General features: G+C 43.3%; 1 protein-coding gene across 7 annotated transcripts in view; it reads left to right on the forward strand.

The window, feature by feature from the left end:
- Positions 1 to 18000, forward strand: part of SMARCA2 (SWI/SNF related, matrix associated, actin dependent regulator of chromatin, subfamily a, member 2) — a 180441-nt gene that overhangs the window by 87584 nt on the left and 74857 nt on the right. For all 7 annotated transcript variants that reach the window (XM_058695790.1, XM_058695783.1, XM_058695789.1 and 4 more), the window contains exons 22-25: positions 872 to 918; positions 3227 to 3393; positions 8959 to 9122; positions 14603 to 14830. In XM_058695790.1, the coding sequence (XP_058551773.1) occupies positions 872 to 918; positions 3227 to 3393; positions 8959 to 9122; positions 14603 to 14830 (606 nt within the window). The remainder of the gene's footprint in view (positions 1 to 871; positions 919 to 3226; positions 3394 to 8958; positions 9123 to 14602; positions 14831 to 18000) is intronic.

Genomic DNA, 18000 nt, shown 5'->3' on the forward strand with positions numbered 1-18000 from the left:
GGGTATTTGAGAGGAGAGCCCAAAGGGGAAGATCTGATCCCCTTGGAGGAGAAGCTCCGTGGGTCGGGGAAGGAAAGGAAGCAGAGAAGGGTGACAGCTGGTGGCTAATGTGAAGGTGTGATATGCTTCCTTTCCCCACAGATGGTCTCCCTCTCCATAAAGCAGGAATGGAAACATCACATGGAGAACAGTCATTTATTTCTTCTGCAGGATCAGTGAGGAGGGAATTATGTGATTAAGCATTTCAAAATTCGATGTAACATTCCACCATTCTTTAAATCTAAAATTCTTTGTTTTGAAAATGGAAGCCAGGTGCCTGAGGGAACAGTGTCCATTTAGGGCCTTACCTGTAACAGAGGGAAGAAAAGCACAGTATGGGGGGATTTTAGGATGTCAGTAAACTCAGATTTATGATACAGTGCACCTGTTAAATATCTTTGCAGTATACATATGTGTACGTCTGATCCTGATTTGCTTATATTAGGCTTTTCCTCTAGTCTAGACCTAACTCCTTCGGGATAGATACTCAGTTCTTTCTGGGTCTCCCATACCTGCCTGGCTCAAACCTGGGTCAGTGGACACTTAATCACTGTTTGATAAGTAAACTAATTCTGTCATCTCAGTATGAGATTCTGGAGATTTGCAGAAACTCCCAGGACACGTTCGTGGCAGAACAAAACTCCGAATTCAAAGATACGGGGTTTCTGGTTCATCGTCTAACAAGTATTTTCCTATTTATTATTTTGTTTAACTATACTCTAGAAGTAAATAGAACGACCTCACTACAAGAGTCATTATTAAGTTAATGATTTACATGTGTGGGTTTGTTTTGTTTTTTTTAATCATTGTTTTCCTCCTCTCTTTTTTAAAGGAATCCTTTGCTGAACACCTGGGCTATTCAAATGGGGTCATCAATGGGTAAATCTTAAAATTTATTTTTCTTCCAAAAAGTAGTTAGTCATACCTAAACTTTTCCCTCCATAGTGTTTCCTCTCACACGCGTACGTACTGTTCTCCTCCTCAGTCCTCTCTCACCTCAGCAGAGGTGAGATAACATCAGCATTCTCTTTTATTTTACTGGCATAAATTACTCCATGCCTTAAGCATGTGGCTATTCAAAGGACATAGATCTCATTTAATAGACTTAATGGTATGCTCATGTCCTAAAAATTGTTGTGGAAGCTTCAAACATTGTGACTTATAACCGGTGGTGTAGCTTGAGCCGAAAAGAGAACTTATCATATTAAATTTCAAGTTGACACTTAACATGGACATGCGTGAGAGGAAATGTCTCGTCTGCTATAAATATGGATGACTTTACAGTAGTTTGTCAAAGTATGGCCCGTATAAGAAACGTTTGTTTTGGGTTTTTTGTTTTTTGCTTTTTGGTTTTTTTTCCTAGCAGCAGACATTGAAGAGAGCCATGCCTTAGAACAACAAAAAAGAACCTCGCATTAACAGATAGTCTCTGTTTTGCCCCAGGGAACATTGATCATGAGGATGTAGGGGCCATTCTGGGATCCCAAAGGGAGATGGTGTCCCTGGGCTAAGCACCAGAGATTGGGACCCATCTAGAACCAGTGCCTCTAGGCTCTCCCACTCCTGTTTGCTTCCCTTTCTCCTGGCTGTGGTCACTCCTGCCGCCATCACGGGACTGGCCAGGTTGCTTACTAAAAACATGGCCGCAGGAGATGTCGGGGCGGGAAGGTGGATGTTGGGAAGACGTACACTTGAAAATGTGTCTGTTAGAGACAACACACACTGTGTCACAGGATCAGCTGCCAGACGATACGCTTCAGTGTAGACTGCAGGTGCACTGACTGGTGTTCCCAGCCACGTCAGCCCTACGATTACGTTTTAATAATTTAACACATGCCTGTTGACAAAAGATAAGTAGTTTATTACGGTGGAGGAAAGGCCCTGGTTTAGGTCATTAACACCCTGACAGAGGTAAATCTACTGTCCTATTTTTGGTATGAACTTCTGTGCAAGCCAGGCCTCTTGTCCCCTTCCCAGTCTATCCTTCCAGTGTGCATGGTGATCTTGTAGAAGGGTGTGGTAGATCTCGCCACTCTCCTGTTTAAAACCCATCAGGGGCTTCCCGTTGCACTGAAAGCTAACACACCCAGTGTGGTTAAAAGAACCCTGTGGCATCTGTCCCCACTCCCTCCTGCTGCCTCTCGGCCCTCATCTCCAGAATTCTCCTGACGCTTGTGTTCCGTTCCTCAGACTCACCAGCCTCCTTTACTCCAACAGGACCTTTGCACATACACTTCCCTCTTTCTGGAATCTCTTCCTCTCCATTCCCAAGCCACCATTCTTCACCTGGCTCCCTTTTTGCTCATTATTTGAGGTTTTAGCTAAACCATTCTCTCTTCAGCAAGGTTACCTCTGACCCTCTGCATCAGAGGCTGGCAATTTTTTTTTTTTCTGTAAAGGGCCAGATGTCAAATATTTTTACCTTTGTGGGTCAAAAAGTCTCTATCTCGACTTTGCCCATAGTGGCATGAAAGCAGCCATAGACAAAATAGAAATGAGTGAGCCTGGCTGCATTCCAATAAAACTCTATTTACAAAAACAGGCAGCAGGCCAGGGCCGAAATTGGCCAAACTCTGCTCTAATTTAAAGACGTCACGTGTTGCTATGCATTGTCTCATAGCAACTTGCTGTTTTTCTTTTTAGTACTTATCACAATGTGCAATTAGCCATTTTGAAGGCAGGGTTTCTATTTTCTCATCCCCGTACACATGCCGAGCGTTGTGCCTGGCTGGTAGTAGGTGCTCAATAAATATTTGGATGAATCTTACGTGCCCTGAATTAATAATTATGTGCTTGCTCAGTAGCAGTGTAAGGAAATACAACATATTCGTGTACACGTGTGTATAACAGAGAGGGAAAGAGGGAGGGAGAATTGAGACACACACACACACACAGAGTGAAAGAATTAGAACATGAAACGATTTCCATTTCTTTCCAGAATCTGCCATCATACCTGGCATCTATAATGTACTCTTTATGGGTTTTGTATAGAAGCATTTTCTTTTTCCATTTACATACCCCCATCACCCTGGAGTGGATAGTCATTCATTCATTCATTCATTCATTCCACAGTTATTTTATTGAATGTTCACTACGCACAAGGCAGTGCCTGAAAACGAAAGCGATACTGGATCCTTCAAGAAGACAGCAGTAATACTGTCTTCTTGTTTTGCCTTTTTGGGTTCAGGGCTGAACTGTATCGGGCCTCAGGAAAGTTTGAGCTTCTCGATCGTATTCTGCCCAAACTGCGAGCTACTAATCACCGCGTGCTGCTTTTCTGCCAGATGACCTCGCTCATGACCATCATGGAGGATTACTTTGCTTTTCGGAACTTCCTCTACCTTCGCCTTGACGGTGAGTGCCCGAGGGGTGAGGCTCGGAAGCCACGCCCTGGAGAGCGCAGGGGTGACGGCCACTTAGATCCAGTTCCCCCCAACAGGAGGAGTGAAGTTGTTGAAGAATTAACTAGCGGGGTGAGGTGTGGCTTTTCCAGAGACAGTTTTTATTTCCTCCAGCTTTTAAAAAATACACTGAAATCGTTTGCACAGCTGTTTATCTCCCAGACAAGCCAATAATGCAAGTGGACTTGGAGGCATTTTATAAGTACCACCATTAAACTAAACGAAGCTAAATTAAAATTTAAAATCTGTCCCTGCCTTTAGGATTGACTGTTATCTACACACTTGTACGAATGTTCTGATAAACCTTTAACTTCTTCTGTTGAGGCTTTTTTTTTTTAAGTTTACTTACTTTTTTTTGGAGGGGGGAGGGGCAGAGAGTGAGGGAGAGAGAGAATCCCAAGCAGGCTCCACGCTGTCAGTGCAGAGCCCGACACAGGGCTCAATCTCATGACGGTGAGATCGTGACCTGAGCCGAAAACAAGAGTCAGACGTTTAACTGACTTAGGCACCCAGGCTAAGCCACCTGTTGAAGATTTTTTTTAATGAGATTAAGGGCTATGTCTCCTTTCTTCAGTAACCCTCTAATTGTTCATTTAAGGTGATACTGAATTATCATTCAAGCTTCTTTTTTAAAAAAATAAAAGCTTCTCTCTTTTTCTAAGTAGAACATATCTACATGCTACCTGAAGACATACGGCCCCGTTGTGTCCTAGATTTTGCAGACTATGTGAGAAATATTTGCCTGATTTACCTGGTAGTCAAAGTTCTAAAAAATTAGTAGGCAAATACGAATGGGAGGAAATAGGAATTTGGAGACATTTCCTAAATTACTGTTAGGATTTTGCTATCAGCCCTAATCTTTTAAAGATGAAAGATACTAAAATTCCTCATATGGTGGTGTGGGATAATACTTTTGAAGAGTGGTTTGTAGGAACAGGAGCTAATTTACAGCCAGGATGGTATGGAATCCTGGATATTGAGTAGCACAGAATTTCTAATATCAGTTTTTAGCTAGTGCAATCTTCAAGTTATTGTTAAATAGGAAGTTTAAAAGTTTATGTTCCATTAAAAGGTTTTGTCCCCCCGCCTTTTTTTTTTTTTAATGTTTTTATTTATTTTTGACATAGAGAGACAGAGAGCAAGCAGGGGAGGGGCAGAGAGAGAGGGAGACACAGAATCTGAAGCAGGCTGCCGGCTCTGAGCTGTCAGCCCAGAGCCTGACATGGGGCTCGAACTCACGAACTGTGAGATCATGACCTGGGCGGAAGTCAGACGCTTAACGAGCTGACCCACCCAGGTGACCCCAGACCTGATTTTTCAGGGTGTTTTTACCTCTCCCTTCCAAAGTCACCGCAGACCTCCAGGCCGATGCATGGCTAAGTAAGTGTTCCTTTTGAACACAGTTCGTGATACAGTTCTGTCATCCACAGTCTGTCTCTTTTGGCACGTCTCCTGCACTGTGTCTCCTCCTTTGACCTGATTCTTCTTCCCTCTCTGTGAGGGGCAAGGTCAGCACTCATTTGAAGGATAAGCGTGCCTTCCGTGCCTTCCTTGCTGCTCGGGTGAGGGGCAGCCCAGCCCTGGTGTCCCACCCAACTGCCATTTGCTACTTTGTGGCTTTTTGTTTAGAGCCTCCTGCTGTGTGGCCTTGGAATGCTCCAGTCTGTGAAACTGGCAAGAAGTGCTTTTTCCTTGAAACAAATCTCTCTCCCATGTTCTTGCCAGCTTGAGGGAGTGCCTTTCCTATGTTGCTGTTGGTTGCTGACCTTATCACTATTAATAATAGTCCTAAAAGGTAAGGTTTACAGAATTCCTACTTCATGTGGGATACCAGGCAAAGCACTTTGCGTGCGTTATTAATTTAATTTTCTCAGGCAAGCAAGCTGTTTTCATTCCCTTTTACCGAGGTGTGACTACGATTCCCATTTCACAGATGGGAAAACAGAGGTTTACGGAAAGGAGCCGAGGGCAAAACCAGGTTCTATCTTAGATCTGTCTGATTCCAAATTAGTTCAGAATCAGGTTTAGCAGACCCAGTGAGATGCACCCCATCTCTTCAAATGCAGGCTGCTTTCCTGGCGACAGCCTTTTACGAGTGGTTTGGAACTCACTCAGAAATTTTAAGGTGATTAATCGGGACGAGATGCAAGCTGAATGGAGCCACTCACTGTTCCTGCCACCAACGCCCTTACTGTGAGGTTGGAGGAGACAAGTAAACAGTCTCCGTAAAATGTTGCAGATGGAATTGAGAAGGATTGTACAGGCTCCCACCCACAAGAAACAGCCGCCATTTGTTTCTGGAGTTGGAGAGAATCGATGGGCAAACAATCAATATACCCACTTCCAAGTACATCCACCCTCCCACCACCCGCCCCTTAGCCCGTTTGTTAAAATGACTTCAGATTTTCACTGCTGCGTCTGATGTCTCAGATTTTTGACTTGGGGTGGGGGGGGTGGGGCGCAGAGGGGGAATCATTCGATGACAGCTAAACAGATTTTTTTCCTGCAAAGATGATGGCTACATGAACAGATTTGGCTACTACTCCGTTATAGTCGTTGTTTTCAATGGAAATGATTTTTCAGTGAGAGCAAGTGGTGAAGTTACATCCCAGAAGACAAAATTCTCCCAAAGCACATGAAACGCAGTTAAAATTAGGAATCATGAAAGCCTGGCAGCCTAATCCTCCTGGCTCGTTCTGCAACTTGCAACACAACTGCCCTTGCTATTAATTTATGATCTGGGTTTGTTCTGTGTCAAAAGTCCAAAAGAACATGGGGCTGATACTCATCCCGAGCACGTCAAATCCTGTGCCACCTGCGAGGAGCGCTTATGTGCCTGCGGATAAACCCTGATGGAGTAGTCTGAACCTCCCAGAGCAAATACCCCAAAGATTGCTAAGGACCAGCCAAGATCTTGACTTGGAGAACCTTTGACTAATGGGAATGGTAATCCAGCAAATTCTGAACCTTGTCATTAGAAATGTCCTAGCTTTGCACGAAAAGTGATTTAATCAGAGTTTTGTCTGGCTTGAAAAATTTGTCAGGTTCCCTATGATTTTATACAGTTTGAATCCACGTTTTATATATATATATATATATATATATATATATATATATATATATATATATGTGTATATGTGTGTGTGTATATATATATATAAATATATGTATATAGTCATTCTCTTTGCTTGAGGTATCTGGGGTAGGGTCCAAAAACTCCTTTGACCAAATAGTTTTGGTATTTCTTTTGTTTTTCAGTGCTTTATTTTGTATTTAGGGTTATTTCATTCCAAGTAATTACCTCCACTAATTAGTTTTATTCCTATCTTAACACATGTGGTCATTAGCTGATTATTTTTCAGTGGATTTAAAACTGAACTTCTGAGACTCCTGGGTGGCTCAGACTGTTAGGCATTTGACTTCAGCTCAGGTCATGATCTCTTAGTTCATGAGTTCGAGCCCCCTGTCAGGCTCTGTGCTGTCGGAAGACAGACTTCATTGTCTCTAGAAGTTCTTTCTTTCCTTACTTTAGAACTCTCTCTTTTTTGGTTTCTGTAGCTTTCCGTTTGGTTTAAGGCATAGGGTAGATGTATGAACCGTGACTCCCTGTGAGTATTTTTTTTTAATTACTGCAACTGGAAAGATGATATAGTGAAAAGGTTTCGTGATAGCACAGAACACATCTTCCGTTAGCATCCTGAACAAATAGGTCACTATGATCTCAGAGCCAGTTCTGAAAAGAAAAGAAGAGCCCCACGTATTTGAAACCTCACTCAGCAAAGCACATTGAGTGCACCTCCCCCAAAATTCAGACTCTTACCATTTCTTGTTGCAGGATTTGACCAGGTGGCTAAACTTGAAATCTAATTTAGGAAGCAAAATGAGCTCTGAAGAACATTGCTTCATTTAATGAAGAGAACCCCCAAAGCCCCTGGTTTCTGATCCCCATTTGCTATATGTGGGGAATTGGCATTTTTCCCCCTCCTCAGGAGGGTACTTACTATTTTTATTAATATGAGTAATAGATCCCCTCCATGTTTGGCAATCTGACCCTCATAGTAATTAGATTTCATTAGCTGTCACCACTTAACTGTTTTAATCCTCTGAAATAAATTGCTGGTGTATTTTCAACCTTAAAAAAAGAACACCATGTAGAAATAAATAGCAGACGTTTAGGGGCTATCGTGTAACATGTATATATGGTTTTCCCGTATTTCCCAACAGCCTAAGGCCTTTTTCAAAACTCTGCAGTTGTGCTTTCTGGGTAAATACATTACAAATGCCCAGTATGTGATTGAGTGGCTGGTTTGGGAGCAGGTATGGGTGACTTCCTGCTCTAAAAGTGAGCACCACCCCCTGGGGTTTGGTGTCCTGAGCTTATTCAAGGTCTTTGGAGTCTTTTCAGGCACCTTGGGGCCAGCCATCGGTGGGTGAGTCACATGATGGTCTGTTAGGTTTTAGGTTACCACCCTTTGAACTCAACAAGCAGAATGTCCACACAAGAAACAGACTGAGAGCTTCTGTGTGTGTGTATGCGTGTATGTGTGTGTGTGTGTGTGTGGGTGGGTGTAGGTATATGTTTATATATATGGGATTATTGTGGCTTGAAGTCTTGCTAACCAGGATAAAAATATTCCATTCACATTTCAGGTTTTAAGCAGCCAGATCATGCTCAGGAGCAATCGAAATGGTAAAATGCAGTGGAAATCAATTTCCCTTTTGTTTCCACCCTCTTGGCATAAACATCTACTTGGTCTGATACCCATCGGCAAAATTGCTTTAAACCGTTATGATAATCTTTGTAGGCACGTGCAGGCGTGTGTGTGTATGTGTGTGTGTGTGTGTATGTATGTATGTATGTAGGTGTATTTTATAATATTATTTGGTGTGTTTGAGGCACCTGGGTGGCTCAGTAGGTTAAGCAGACGACTCTTGGTTCAGCTCAGGTCATGATCTCACAGTTTGTGAGTTCGAGCTCTGCCTGAGGCTCTGTGCCAACAGTGTGGAGCCTGCTTGGGATTCTCTCTCTCTCTCTCTCTCTCTCTCTCTCTCTCTCTGCCTCTCTGCCTGCCCCTCCCCCACTCATTCTCTCCCTCTCTAAATAAATGAATGAATGAATGAATGAATGAATAAACAAATAAATAAAATTATTTGTTGTTTTAAAGCACAGAAATAAATCCAGCAAATGCTTCATAAAGGTTTAGGTTAACATGAGAATGTTGTACAATCTGCAAAGGTACAGTCATAAGTGCTTATTTAAACCGGGCATTTTGAAACAGTGGGTAGTAGACAGTATTCCTTCCTTGATTTGAGAAATGTCTCTCTCTCTCTCTCTCTCTCTCTCTCTTTTTAATTGCAAATGTTCAAACTTCCTCTCCCAAAAAGCACAAAAACCTCAGGGGATTACCTCACCAATGCCAGAGGAGTCTATTTCTCAAGGAGGCCAGCCTTTCTGTCTCGAACCGTGCCATTTTCAGACAGGAGTTAATTGGCAAATTTACTTTTCTTGTACCTACAGGCACCACCAAGTCTGAGGACCGCGCCGCTCTGCTGAAGAAATTCAACGAACCCGGGTCCCAGTATTTCATCTTCTTGCTGAGCACCAGAGCCGGCGGCCTGGGCTTGAACCTTCAGGCAGCTGATACCGTGGTCATCTTTGACAGTGACTGGAATCCTCACCAGGTCTGTAATGTCTCTGACTTGGGTGCCCAGGCCTTCCTTCTGGAACCAGAGGAACTCAAAGACTATCAGTGTCTGCATTCACACTTGTGCAGAAGAGCAAATTTCTAAATGAGCAGGGCTGTTTCCCCTTTGGGGAAATGGTGACCTCGTGATGGCTCTTTTCTCATGTCCCTCCAGAGCGTAGACAGTGAGATGTCTCACACCCACCTTTGATGTGCCTTTGAAAAGCTCCATTTTGGGGTACAGAAACTCAGGCTCTGCTTAGCTTTAACCCCCCTTCTGAGGTTGACGTCAGGCAAAGGATATTTAGTCATAGGACAAATCACAAATGTTCCAAAATAAAAACAACAACAGTTAATATTTCTTGGACCCTCCCTGACTCTGTGCCAGCCTGTTGATGTGCATTGCTTCATTCTTTATTCACAATCCTGTGAGGTTGTAATTATTATTACTATATGCATCTTCCCGGTCAAGAAAAATGAGTCGCCGGAAGCTTTAAGTAAGTTCCCTGAGGTTAGTATATGATGGTTTGTCTTTTAGTCCGTAGGTTTTGTTTAAAATCACCATCAAAGAATATTCTATGGAGCATCTACTACTAGGTTCTTTGAGCCTAGGTGAATGTAGCGTTATCCGTGAGGATGGGCCCCTTGTGGCACCCTTGTGGGTTCCTACGTTACTCAGGGAGATAGTGCGCTTGCCTGTAAGGTATCGGGTGGAGTGCTATTCATCAGGATGTGACTCATGTTGGGGCGCACGTGAATTCAGGGTAGTAAAAAGGGAAGCGGCCCTCGTGTATGAATATGAACCATACACCAGGTTAGCCTGGGCTCCTCACTGCACCTTGCTTTCCTCAGCTACAAATATGCAGAGTACGACCCTGTCACTGGGTCACGGCGGGGAGACTGGGATGAAAAAGCTGACAGCAGTCATTCTGGGCAGGAAGTGGCATTCAGGGGGTGCACAGAATTATGAGAGAGCTTTCAAAAAACTTGCATGCCTGCCTACCATCCCCTGCACCCCACCCCCAGTTTGGTAGAGGCTTCCCAGAACCACCTCCCCCCACCATACATTTGAAAGCTCCCCAGAGATTCTGACATCCTTTCTCTCCTGGCCAAGGAGCACTGATTTCAGGAATAAAGCAGTGGTTCCAAGCCTTGGGGTGACCACCAGCTTGGACCCCTGAGAGGCTCGCCAGTCATTTACTCTAGCTGAATATCTTAAAGGAAACTTCTCTGGAAATGTTCTCACCGTGGAGAGGGCTCGGGAGCCACCAGCACAGAATATATTAGTTCCAAGTCTTTAGGAAATATTTTTATATGTTTTCTATATTTTTATATCCCACGAGACCTGCAGTTTGTCCCTTTTTACCATTGTGAATTCGGTGTCTGTTTGACATTTCGTGACAGGCTGCCCACGTGCAGGCACTGAGCTCGGCTGGGCGTCTAGGGGAGGAGTATGTGATGTCTGTCTTCTCCATGCCCCGTGTGGTTTAGATCACCCTGCAGCCGCTGCCTGTGTCTTTACTGAGAAAAAAATAACCTGTCTATAGGTGAATGGAGAGTTCATTAGATTTTATCTTGGCGGGGGAAGCACATCTATGGCATCTCAGCTGACCACCTTCACTGGCACGGTGCAAATGCTAAGAGTCAAAGGAATTCAAGGTCTCTAGAAATGCTAAATTACCAGAGAGAGGATGCTGGGACATCCATGCCTCTCCCTTTCTCTGTCTCCCTCTACCCCTCTATCTCTTTGTCTTGTCTTTATGTCTACCTCTCTCTCATTCTCTCTCTCTCTCTCTCTCTCTCTCTGTCACACACACACACACACACACACACACACACACATACTTTTACAACCAGCAACCAAAGGTGTAAGTCCAGAATCAAGTAAATTGCATGAGCAATTCATTCACTTTTCACTGTATTTGAGCTAATATCTCGAATTTCCTCTGGTCTGATTTGCCCCAGATTCCTGGCACTGGGACATATATTTCTCCAAATATTTTTATCTGCCACAGGTAGGTTCACCGTCACCTGATTTGGACAACTGGGCTGACCAGAGTTTTCGTGGCTGTCACTTAAACATGGCCATTACTTTGGGCAAACTTTTTTTTTTCTTTCACTTTCAGAAATCAGTTATCTTACAATGATAGAGTAAGTACTGATTTTTCATTTAAAAAGTAAGACAGCTAACTTGCATTAAGCCACGACTCCACTGGATACGATGAGGCAGTTTGCATACCTAATTTCCTACCTAATCCTCAAAATATTTCACATGTTAGGTAACCAGTCAGTATTAAGTCACCCATGTCTGTCTGGGTGTGAATCCTGGCTTTGGGCTCTTTCTACCCTATACCCCTGCATAAATATTGCATGGTCCCCAAAATGAAAGTTGTGGAGCTCTTTTTATCTTGTTGGTTCCATTGTGCTTTGAAAAAAAAAAGGGTCTATAATAATCCTAAGTCAGTTGAATCAAAATTAAGTCCTGTTGATGAAATCGCAGGCCCATTTGCGAAGTTGAAGATAGAGGCCAAGAAGTTGCTACTTGGAGGCCCTTGTTAGAAGTAAGGACAGCACATACGCATGTGGAATTAGCAATAAAATCCCTCAGAATTACCAAGACTCTCATTTCCAAACTGCGAATCAGAAACATGGGTTGATGCCTTTACTATTAGCCCATGGAGTATGAACTGCTTTGTTACCACAGAATGGCCACCCACAAAGTTACCTTGGAGGTCCTTTTCCCAGGCTATGTTCTTATGTGCAGATAGAATCACACCTAATTATTGTGGCCGAGTGTCAGGTGACTCCGATCTCAGAGGTACTGAAGAATCCGTTCAATGATGAAAGCACGTTTTTCTTTGTCATAGTATCCCCTGCCCCCCCCCGCTCCCCACTTTAGCTTAGAGACTCAGAGGCTAAACATTCTATAAACTACTTCAGCCTAGGGGCATCTAGATGGCCCAGTTGGTTAAGCATCTGATATTGGCTCAGGTCATGCTCTCACGGTTCTTGAGTTCAAGCCCCGCATCAGGCTCTGTGCTGACAGCTTGGAACCTGGAGCCTGCTTTGGATTCTGTGTCCCCCTCTCTCTCTACCCCTCCCCACCACACACTCTGTCTCTTTCTCTCTCTCTCTCTCTCTCAAATATAAGTAACATTAAAAAACATTAAATTTTTTTTTCAACCTTCAGCTTAGAAATAATAATTTTGGCTACTTTCCAAATAGATCGTTTTTTTGTTTTTCAATAATTTTTCTAACCTTTAAAAAAATACTTATTTTTTTTATTTTTGAGAGGGAACGTGTGAGTGGGGGAACGGGCAGAGAGAGAAGGGGCCAGAGGATCCTAAGTGGGCTCTTTGCTGACAGCACAGTTGCTCAGTCCTTGCTCTTGGCCCAGACAGTCTAGAACATTTACTAGTAATACTTATTGTTGGGCCCGTTCAGGAAACATTCCACTGACCCCTGTTCTAGAAATAATCCAGAGGTGGATAACATACACCTCACTGTTTTGAAATCTGCTTCACCATTCTCGTGAGCATTTGTCGAGAGAGATGGTTGAACTAAGAGCTTGAAAATGAAGTTTAGGGTTCCGACCCCCTCTCCCCCTACCAGCTTTGGATGGTACGTCTCCAACTCACCTTCTCCTGTTTTGGGAACGTAATCTAATTTGGTTGGATCCCAGCTGTGTTTGTGTTTCAGCTGTCTGATATTTATATTACTCGTGTATCTTCTGAGGAAACATATTGGCCTCATGAGTCATTTAATTGTAGAGGTCCCTGCAGCAAAGACGGGTCTCCTGGACAGACTTTGGCCTGTTGCTGTCTCGTGCCATGTGCATGGCCAGGAAACTCATCTGGCCAAGTGGCTGGGCTTCCTGCTGTAGAGCATCAGCTCTGTGCAAAACAGGGCGTCTGGGATGCCAGATACAGGGGACAGACTTTTGCCCCCAAAACGTGTACGGGTCTAATGGGGGGTGCATGGAAACCACTAATTAGCATTGGCCCAGAGACCATCACCTAGATCAAAGTGACAGACCAAGATGTTTTTGTGGTGTAGCATTGAAATCAGGTAGCTCGGCCTCCTAGGTTTAGTAGGGGTTTTATTTAAAGAATTCATTACAACTGTTTTCTTCTTATAAGAGTAATACAGGTTTAAAGCAGAAAAAAAATTGTTCAACCACTTGAAAGTAAAATGAGGGAAATTTAATAATGACTTTATTCTTCGTTACTTGGAAGTGTAAATTCCTGCCTTTTACTTGGTTTACATAAATATGCACATATGAGATCCACATGTACATAGTCATATGTAACGTGTCGTTTTTACTTGTTACTGCTTTGTGTCATTAAATCTCCTATAATTAATTTGTATGGTACTATGCATATAGTATATGGTACATACATACAAAGATTAATTTTTTTTAACCAATCTGTTATTGTTGAATGTTGATTTAATTCTGCTTTAAAAACAAAAACAAAAACAAAAAACAGGGGTGCCTGAGTGGCTCAGTCGGTTGAGCATCCGACTTTGGCTCAGGTCATAACCTCACAGCTCATGAGTTCAAGCCCCACATCAGGCTCTGTGCTGACAGCTCAGAGCCTGGAGCCTGCTTCAGATTCTGTCTCTGTCTCTGCCTTCCCCTGCTTACAGGCTCGCTCTCTCTCTCTGTCTCAAATATAAATAAACATAAAAAAATTTAAAAACCATTGTAAGTAATATATAATGCCGAGAGGTATACGCATATTTGTAAATCTTTGTGCATATCCTATCCACGATTATTCCCGTAGGATAAATTGCCAGAAGCAAAATTTCAGGAGTCCGAGATCATACCCAGTTTTAACACTTTTGGTACTTGGTTCCGGATTTCTTTCCCCCAAAACTGTGACCAATTTAGCATTCCACAAGCTATAATTTGAGGAATTCTTTTCATTGCCCAAACTAAAGATGGAGTCTTTGGTGGAATTAGATGCATGGAGATCTGCCCCCTGACAAGTCCCTATCTGTACAGTGTGTATGTATACTGTATGTACGTATAATTCACAAATGTTTTAAAAATTGTCTCTAACACTTTAGACCAGTGTCTAGTGTTTCTTGAGATCTAAGGTTAGTTGTAGGTAATATCAAAGTCATAATTCTGACATCAAATTTAATGGGGTCTTCGTTTGTTTTGTTTTTTTAGTTCGGGTCAAAATCTGATGGTGAACCTAGAGACGGGTGCAAACACCTTGATGCCTGGATTTCAAAACCTGATATGTATTTTGGTTGGCTTGGCCGATTGGAGCCCAGCTTCCCTCAACTAGGGATGAACTCAGGTTTTCCAGAGAAGGTGGCTTGCATACATTAAAAATGAAAGCAAGATCTTCTCACTAGCGTGGGTGGGTTAAGTAACCCTCTATGCTCCCCTGTCTCTCGGGCAGGTGACTTGTTCGCTGGGCTGATGCAGGTGCGCTGGCCCTCAGAGCATGTGGTTCTCCCTCACAGGATCTACAAGCACAAGACCGAGCTCACCGCATCGGCCAGCAGAACGAGGTCCGGGTGCTGAGGCTGTGCACTGTCAACAGCGTGGAGGAAAAGATTCTCGCGGCCGCGAAATACAAGCTGAACGTGGATCAGAAGGTGATCCAGGCGGGTATGTTTGATCAGAAGTCTTCAAGCCACGAGCGGAGGGCATTCCTGCAGGCCATCCTGGAGCACGAAGAGGAAAACGAGGTACGATAGAAAGCCGAGCTGATGAAATCGCACAGCGGCCTTTTGTCTCGGAAGGATTAAGAACGACCTGTTCTTTCTTTAAAGAATTTGCTGGGCTGGCGTTGATTAAAATGAATAAATTAGCTGCCTGTCTTACATCCCAAGCACAGAAAGCCTCTGAAAGTCATCCAGACCAGTGTCTTAAGAGCCTTTGCTAGAGGCACCTCAAGGCTCAGCCAGGGCACACCCCCCTGGCTCCCCCCCCCGCCGCCCCCCAAGAGACGCAGACAGGGTGCTTAATCGTACTGTAAATGCTGCCTTCTGTAGGGAAGATGCAGAATTGCACAGGGGCCCCTGGTACCGGGACACAATTCAGCCAGATGAGAGTAGACCCCGCCAGAAAGAAGGGTCCCTCCTTGCCTTGTCTCTCTGCCATCCCCCTACCCTGGGCCCTCTCTGTCTTTTGCCTTTTGATTAAGCTCTTCAGTATGTTTGTAGGACAAGCCCTCACAGCCATCTTAACATGTTTTCTTGTACTTACACTCTGAAAGCAGGACTTTGACCTCCAGTGCAAATTTTTCTGTAAAAACTGACCAAAGGCTGAGAAAATGACCAGCTTTTAAAAAAAAAAAAAAATCTCTTTACTTGGCAAGATTGTTCAAAGAACACATTCCTTATGTTTCTCTAAGGGGGTCTTTTTTTTTTTTTTAACTTTTTAAGTTTATTTATTCACGTAGAGAAAGAGAGCACGAGTATGAGTGGGGGAGGGGGGCACGGAGATAGAGAGAATCCCAAACAGATTCTGCTGTCAGCGCAGAGCCCGATGTGTGCTTGAACTCACGTACCCGTGAGATCGTGACCTGAGCCAAAGCCGGGTGCTTAACCCACTAAGCCACACAGGCGCCCCTCTAAGGGGGTCTTTAGGTAGTCGCTTGTATTTTTTTTAGATTGCCAATTTTAGTAATTCTATACTGAATTTTCAACCCGAACAGATTTGAAAGAGATCAAAAGACATAGTTCTAATGTAGTCTAGGAAAGTGTGCAAAATACCAGCACCAGTCCTTACCATAAAATTGTCTTGGGATGGACAGATTTAGTTTGATGTCCCTATATTTGTAAGCTGAGGAGTGGGTTTACCTTAACATATTCATATGGAATACTATTTTCATTGCATATATTAGATATAGTTCGATTTTGCCTTAAGTAGGATATATGCTTTTGAAATCTTCTATAAATTATAAACCAAATTCATTTAAAAGTCTCCCGTACATTTTTTTGTGTGTGTGAAATGAGTCTGAATGTGAAGTAGATCTTGATATTCAAATGAATCCTGAAATGAATCTTTTTGCAAACTGAAGAGCACTTTTATACCGTGCTTCCTCCTAACTTGTAGGTCTAATATATTTGATTAGTTATGTATTAGGTTTTGTTAAAATAATGAAAAATATGTGTGCGCACGCATTCATACATCCACCCATATTTTTAAAATTGTGATCTCAGGGGCGCCTGGGTGGCTCAGTCGGTTAAGCGGCCGACTTCGGCTCAGGTCACGATCTCACAGTCTGTGAGTTCGAGCCCCGCATCGGGCTCTGTGCTGACCGCTCAGAGCCTGGAGCCTGTTTCAGATTCTGTGTCTCCCTCTCTCTCTGACCCTCCCCTGTTCATGCTCTGTCTCTCTCTGTCTCAAAAATAAATAAACGTTAAAAACAATTTAAAAAAAAAATAGTGATCTCAAATAATTCACCACTCTGATTCTTAAAATTGAACACGTGATAGAGGCTTGATTCTTGAAATTGATTGGTCCAGATTTAGAATCAGGTTGTCAGGTAAATTTTGTGTTCTTGTTTACACACCTGGAAATTAAAAAACATATATATTATTTTTTTGCGTGATGCATACTGTCCCAACACAGGTGTGGGCAGAGTTGATACTCCGCCCATGGTCTCTACCCTGTTTTTGCCTTTAACTCGTTTTGTATAGGCCTTGTGAAAGTAGAGGTTGGCCTGGGGAACATGGCGTGCAGAGGAGCCTGGAGCTTTCCGCCCGTCCTAGGCTGCAGGGAGATGTCGATGTCTCCCAGCCGCAGGGGCCACCAGGGCTGGGCTGGGGTGGGGCCTGGGGCCAGCCGCATTACTGGGGCTCCACACTCCTTCCAGGCTGTTAGTGTGTCAGACGTAGTGCCATTTTCTGGGCGCCCTGTGTCCTGTGTCTGGGTGCCCTGGGCGCCCTGTGTCCAGATCTTTGGAGACACTGACAGACCACAGTCAAGGGCTGTGGTTCCGAATACTGAGGCCGAGTAGGCTGCTTATCTGCACGGCTGACAGGCCGTGAAGTACTAAGATACAAAGACCCCAGGGAGGTATTTTGCACACTTCCCAGCCATTTCATTCTCTGTGAAGGTCAGACCCTTGCAGGCAGGCTTCTTGCCAGTTTACAAGAGAATCTTTTCACCGTACGCGTGGGGATGTGCAAGCCCCCCATTGTGTAGGCAGAGAGTGGATAATATGTGGTTCTAGGTAGTGAGCAAACCAGGGCACCTTTTCACCAAAGGATATGTTAACCAAATTCTTCATACCATGAAGTATCAGCCCGCTGCCAGATAGGCTTGGTCTTTGTCAAATGAAATGCAATATTGAGACAAATTTACTTTAATCAGGTTAGAGGCGAACTAGAACAGAAAGCTTTTTACGAGGAATTATTATCTTGACTCATTAGATATTTGCCTATGGAAATGCATTCACTTCTAACACAGTGCATAAGACATTATCTTGGGAAGAACCATAGTCATTTAAGCTGCTAGGACACTCATACTCTTTCTAGAACAAGGTGCCTCGTTTTTGCACATATAATTTGGGAAACTGGATATTTGAAGTTCTGGGTTTTCCTCTTTTCCTCCTTCTGCCCATACCCTGCGATCCCCCCATTTGATTCTTAACATACTCAGTCAGCATATGATAAAAATAATTTTGGAAGGTAAGTTCTATAGTATATAGTATTACAGTATATAGTATTATAGTATAGTACAGTACAGTATAGTATAGTATAGTACAGTATATAGTATATAGTATTATAGTCTATAGTCTATAGTATATAGTATTTAGATTTTTTTTTGTTTTTTTGTAAAGTGTGGAAGTCATAGCATTTCTAGAAAACTTGAGAACTTGGTTTCTGAGGAGTTTGCAGAGAGATCA

The sequence above is a fragment of the Neofelis nebulosa genome, chromosome 12, assembly GCF_028018385.1.
Source record: "Neofelis nebulosa isolate mNeoNeb1 chromosome 12, mNeoNeb1.pri, whole genome shotgun sequence".
NCBI lineage: Eukaryota > Metazoa > Chordata > Mammalia > Carnivora > Felidae > Neofelis > Neofelis nebulosa.